This window comes from Pteropus alecto, unplaced genomic scaffold (assembly GCF_000325575.1).
Source record: "Pteropus alecto unplaced genomic scaffold, ASM32557v1 scaffold105, whole genome shotgun sequence".
NCBI classification, from domain to species: domain Eukaryota; kingdom Metazoa; phylum Chordata; class Mammalia; order Chiroptera; family Pteropodidae; genus Pteropus; species Pteropus alecto.
In genome coordinates this window covers 639,593-645,592 of record NW_006436294.1, presented here as the reverse complement: position 1 = coordinate 645,592, position 6,000 = coordinate 639,593, and the positions used below count along the sequence as shown (strand labels likewise).

Below are 6,000 nucleotides of genomic sequence, written 5' to 3'. Positions count from 1 at the left end.
AGAGCGGACAGGGCTGGGACATGAGGAGTGGTAAGGGCTGACTTCTAATTTTTTGTTTTGTTTTTGGCTCAAGAATCTGGATGAATGGATGAGGGGACATTGCCTAGGCGATGGGTTGAGGAGGCGTTGCCTGAGATGGAGAAACTTGGAGGTTAGAATAGGAGATGGTAGGAAGCCAATCACTGTGTCCATAGAGATGATCAGTCTTGAGCATTTTTATTTTGAGTTTTCTTCTTTAGCCAATGGAAGCCTGTCAAGGGGACTGTTTATTTTCGCAAGCTACCTGTGTCCACATTCAAACGTCGACATTGTGTCCTCCAAACTCTTTGCCTCCTGACCTAGTTCGTCATGAGAAAGGCTTCACGCTGGGCCAAAATGAAAGAGAAACCATTGGAATCAAACAAAGGAATCCCTGGCCTTCTTCTGAATTTCTTTAATGGCTGAAAGTCACATCAACATTTAAATATACACTAACCACTGACCATCTTCAGGTGCCGTCCAGCCTGGTCTTCTAGACCCGGCACAGGCCACGGCAGCCACACTGCAGCTTACGCCCCCACAAGGACTATGAATGGAGAATTGAAGGTTCACTCCAAGAGGACATGACACAATGGGAACAAAGCCTTATTAAAAGACATAAGAATTGAAATAGGGTTACAACAGTGCCCAGCTCATAGAATTGGTATAAGAATTTCAAAATTTGATAGAATTAAAACAGTGTCCAATCCACAGAATTGATATGAGACGATATAAGTATCTAAGTGTGATTCTTACAGCACTTAGAACAGAAACTGCCACGTAACAAGCACTACACACCTAACTCTTAAATAGGATAACATCTAAAAAAAAAAAAGGGAACGTGTCTCCTCATGGATTTTTGTGACAAGAAGATATATGAGCTCTTTGAAATCTAGAAAAAGTGCAAATAGAGACATCGTTATTTATGTCGAGTGCACTGTCTAAATGCTAGACTCTAAAGTCTTCTCCCAGGTGTGACCTAAGTGACCTCATACCCTGAGGGTCAGCTGATTTCTGAATCAGCTTAATGAAAACCCTCAGAGCAGCCCCTGTCACCTCGCAGGTACCCAGAAAACAACAGCTTCTTTCTTTTCACTCCTTTCTGAGTTTCCTGAGTGACCTTGAAGTCCCTTCACACTCGTCAGTGACCACGTCATCAACTGCGTTTCTTCTTCCCACAGAGATTTCCTGGGGACCAAAGAGGCATCGCTGCTGCTGATGGCCATGTTCCTCCTTGCTGTGTTCTACCACGGACAGCAGGTAACCCAGCATTTCGCTCCCACTACCTTTGCTTACCTAGCATTTTATTCCGAGGCCACGAAACTGGCCTGCGATGCCTTGCAATGAATGACTATTAGCTGCCGGCAGCAAGTTGCGATTCTTAACTAATCAGTTCCTAATATCAACCACTTAATAAAAAACTAAGATGGAGAAGACGGTTTGGTAAACAGTGTGCTTTTAACTCTCTTCAGATATATCGTTTCATAGAGAATGTTGTTCTAAAAACGAAAAAAAAAAAAAAAAGCTTCAATTTCTGCCTGAGGCAAACTGGGTTCTCTCCCAAGCATAAGCAGAAAGAGGTGAGGATGACTGAGCTGGGGTTCGAGTCCCGCCTCTGCCTCTCAGCCATTTATGGCTTCCGGGAAGTTACTTATCTTCTGAGCCTCAGTTTTCTCATCTCTAAAATAAGATATCAAAACCGAAGCAGGGCCGTTTTGAAGACCCATCGGAGGTTGTCGTGTGCAGCGTTTGGCTCGCTGCCTCATGTAAGTGTAGGAAGCTCTTTGTTACTGATTTGTCAAGTAGATAAAGCACCTACTGTCTTGATGCGACTGCCCTCTGTGCCTCCACTCGGACAGCATCTGGGTGGACACTGTGGATGGCGCTGTATAAAACCCATCCCTGGTCCCAAAGGTTCCAGCCTCCTATAGGAGAGCCGACCCCAAATAATGCCACAGGGAGATGTGCCACGTGTGGCTCAGGCTATCCAAGGACTTTAGGAGTTGCGGGTGCAAGAAATTATCCTGTGTGGGAGCATCGTGCCAGGCTTCGCCCAGGAGGCGTCACCTGCTGCTGCCAGTAGGACCTCTCCATGGATGCAGTGGTCGCCGAGGGAGATTTTCTCCCCCCGGTAGAACTGGACCCCACCAGTTTCACTGCTCTGCTCTGGATCCCTGTCCATCTTTCTTTGGTCTATGCACAGTTCAAAAAAAAAAAAGTAACCAGAAAAGGAGAAAAACAGAACAGGAAGGATTGTCAGTAAGAGTAGAAATAGATCACTGAGAAATCACTATGGAAACGGGGAGGTAACAAGCCCTGGGAAACCAGGAATGAAACAGCCCAAACCCCGAGGACCTAGAGATGCATATACAATGTTATTTGCCATAAAGGGAGATGGTAAATGTAGTCAAGGGGGAAAAAAAAGAGTGACATAAAACTTGGCAAGCGAAGCTGAGGGGGAAAATGTTCATACAGATCCAGCCCCTAGGCGGCGCCCAGCCCTCTACCTCTGTCGTCTCATTTAACCCTCCCACAACCCAGCATGATGGTATCGGCCTGTTTTGCAGACGAAGAAGGTAAGGCTACTCAGCTGGTAGGACAGGGAACTGGGGTTCAAGCCCACGCCCTCCCTTCCCACTTCTCGTGAGTGGAGAAAGACAGAAGGCACTCATCTGGGCACCAACACAACGGCCCAGGATATTCAGTCTTGCAAGAGGACGTCGGCTTGTTTTACAACTTTAGCCGAATTTATGGTGAAACAATAAGCCGAATGTCCGAGTCTCGCCATTTCCAGAATTCCTGTGTTTAGGTCTTTCTGGCTATGTGTGAGAGCTAGGGCTGCGTCTGCCATGTCTTGATGGCTTCTAGTTACAGGGGACGACTCCTTAGGCTGACATGCAAATGACAACCCATTCGAGGGCTACGAAGACAGAATCAGACAAGGCAATCCTACAGGAAAACGCTCACATGCTTCACCCCCAAGATGTTAAACTGAGCAAGAAAGCCGAAGGAGAGCCAGTCAGAGTGAGGGCCCTCGCACCATAACGAGAATAACGTTCCTGTCCCCTGTCACCTCAAGGAGTTCCTTCACAGCCTGCCAGAGTCCCTCCTTAGTACATTCCTAACATTCTGATTTGGTTTATTCTAGTCTCCACTTGTCCTGGGAAAGCAGATAAACTAATCACGTGAAGAAAATGTATGAAGAGTGCAGAAGTGCATAGTGAGTGTCTAGTGTTTAAGTGACATCGGTATTTTACTTTTTTATTTTGGCTTTGGAGTTATATAGTCACATCTCATAACTGCAGCAGTTATAGGTATAGGCTTGGTATGGGGTAGATAATATTCAGACCCCAACTCTGCCACTTAGTAGATTATTTATTGAATTCGGAGTCTGTTTTCTCACCTATAATATGGGTATATAGTAACAGGTTCTGTAGGGTCGTTATAGTATTCTGTGAGATTATAATTATAACATATTTATCCCAGTGCTTTGCACACAGAGTAAGTACTCAAAAATCGGGAGCTATTAGTGGCTTACTTTGAAAACAAGTAATACTTTCCCTGTTTGCCTCTGAGACAAACAGGGAAAGTATTATCATCCATCTGGTTCCAAGTCAGGAACAGAGAGACTCAAGTCACTTGAGGTCACAAAGCCGATAAGGAACAGACACAGGAGTGTGAGCGCCCGAACGTCTGCGTCCACTTTCGGTCCGCCACATGCCACTGCTTCCTGTTGGAAGAGCCAGTCTGCAGGATGGCATCGCTTCAGGTGTCACCTGTTCATAGCATCTGCCAGCGTCCTGTTCATCCGGGTCGTCTTCCCATTCCTGGGTTGTGCTACCTGCTTCCACCAGTTTCCCTTTGTGACTCAGAGGCCCTCTATTTTTATTAAAGGCTGAATAATGCCCACTGATACCTGGTATGCAGCAGCCTCCTGGAGGGAGGACGTGTAATTAATTACGTGTCTGCGGAGACCGTGATGGAGGTGGTTGGTTCTGTAACTGAAAAGCTGGGAAATTTCATCTTGCACACGTGTGGAAGGGGTATGCCGGCACCGCCTCCTCCTCCAGGCAGGCGGACATTCCGAGCGCTGGATGGATCGCAGACGGTCGGCGCCTGCTGCCTCGAGCCCGATTTACTTGCAGCCCTGAGGTTCTGGCTTTGCCTTGGCATCTCCGTTTGTGGCAGAGGAAGCCACATCTGGAGACGGAGATTAACGAGGTCATGTCTCCAGTCACTTACTTCCAGGTCTCATAAAGACAGGCACGAAGATCGTGCAGTCTGGGAAAAAAGACCTGAGCTTTGGAACCAAATATTCTTGAATTTGAGTCCCAACATTGCCACTGAGAGAGTGGAGGAACTTGAGAGGCTCAAGCTCCCAGAGCTGTCATTTTTTTACCTGTGAAATGAAAAGGGGAGTAGTTATCAGGAGCTGGCGAATGGCTGAATGAGGTCGTGACTATATAATATAGTGTAGGGGCTGAGAGTCACAGCTCGGAGTCAGATGCCCTGCACTGAACTCCCTTTGTGAGACCCGGGGCAGCTGACTTCGCCTTACCGTACCTCCGTTTCCTGACCTGCAAGGGGGGATAACAGGGCACCCCCGCTTGCTGAGTCATCGTGTGATTAAACGAGCTTTAATATGTCTGAAGTGCTCAGAACTGTGCCCGGTCCAAGGCCCTTGGCCCACGTGGTCGTCACAGGGTGAGCGGCATGGGCGAGCTCCTCGGTGCTCTTTTCCCATAGCCGTTCCCTGATGGTTTAGTTAAAAAACCAAGAAAAACGGCGCCCTTCCAATTCAGCTGGCATTTCTCGAGCAGATGCTGGAGAGTTTTCACTTTGAAAAGCTCGGTGCCCTTGCCTTCGTCTGCTTCGCTCTTTTCTCCGCGTCTGTTCTGACCACGCCGTGCTGACATGCCCGCTTCCTTTTCTGTGCTCTCTCGTTGCCCCTCGGCTATGAGTACATCAAGGGCAGAGACCGACTCTCCCTCATCTGCCCGTGCCCAGCGCCCAGCACGTAGTAGGTACGCTAGATCTTTGGTCAAATGAAGAGGAAGGCCTTCCTTCGGTGGAGGCCTGATGATGCGTGGTGCCTGCCTCATGAGACTTGCTCTGTAGAGAGACAGGCTGCCCTTGGACTAAGCATCTCTTTGTGGACACGCCTCAGATGCAGCGACCTGCAGTCACGTGGCCAAAACGTAAAGTCTTGTCTCGGAACTTGGAAAATTCTTGCTGAAACAGACTCGAGTACTTCAATTTCCCTACTCATGTTTCTGAGTTGAATTCAATTAGATGAGAGTATTTCAACAGAAAGTAAATTTGGAAGTTTCTCCTGCTCCAACCAAGCATGCATTTTTAAGGGGGGAAAAAAAGGCATTTCATTTGGAAATAGTTGTAGATAAGAAAAGACTGCCTTTGACAAAGGCAATTTGACAAATCAAAACTTGATGCTCTTGAATGTGGAGGGAAAAAAAATTAAAACACAGCTTGGATCTGACTTCGTCCACTAATACCTTGTAAATATATATTTTAAACATTTCAGAATTCTCTTACATGCATATGTCATTTGTTTAAATTGGAATCCAGATAAAGTCCACATATTGTAATAGATCCATATAATAATCCATGTCTCTTGAATTAGACACGATGGGGGTGATTATTGTTATTTTTTAGGAGAACCAAAATACAAGAAATTAAATGACTTTCCCAAGGTCACACGGCAACTTGGTAAAATAGTCCACCCAGCATTCTTTTGTATAACCTGCTGCCTCCACGCAAATTTTTAAAAAATTTTTTCTTATGGAAAATTTCAAACATATATAAAAGTATATAAAATGGATATATAATATAGTATACATAATAGTATATATTAAACAGATATTTAATAGTATATCACAACTTCAATATTATTAACACCAGTCTTTTTTCATCCATATCCTTCTTCATTTTTCTCATTTCCTCTTCCCAATTATTTTGTAGCAA

The 6,000-nt window shown here is 45.8% G+C and overlaps 1 protein-coding gene across 2 annotated transcripts in view; it reads left to right on the top strand.

Moving 5' to 3' along the window:
• The window catches only part of ADCY8 (adenylate cyclase 8), a 159,260-nt gene that overhangs the window by 128,343 nt on the left and 24,917 nt on the right, over window positions 1-6,000 (top strand). For both annotated transcript variants that reach the window (XM_006912922.1, XM_006912923.1), the window contains one exon: window positions 1,200-1,278. In XM_006912922.1, coding sequence (XP_006912984.1) covers window positions 1,200-1,278 — 79 coding nt within the window. The remainder of the gene's footprint in view (window positions 1-1,199; window positions 1,279-6,000) is intronic.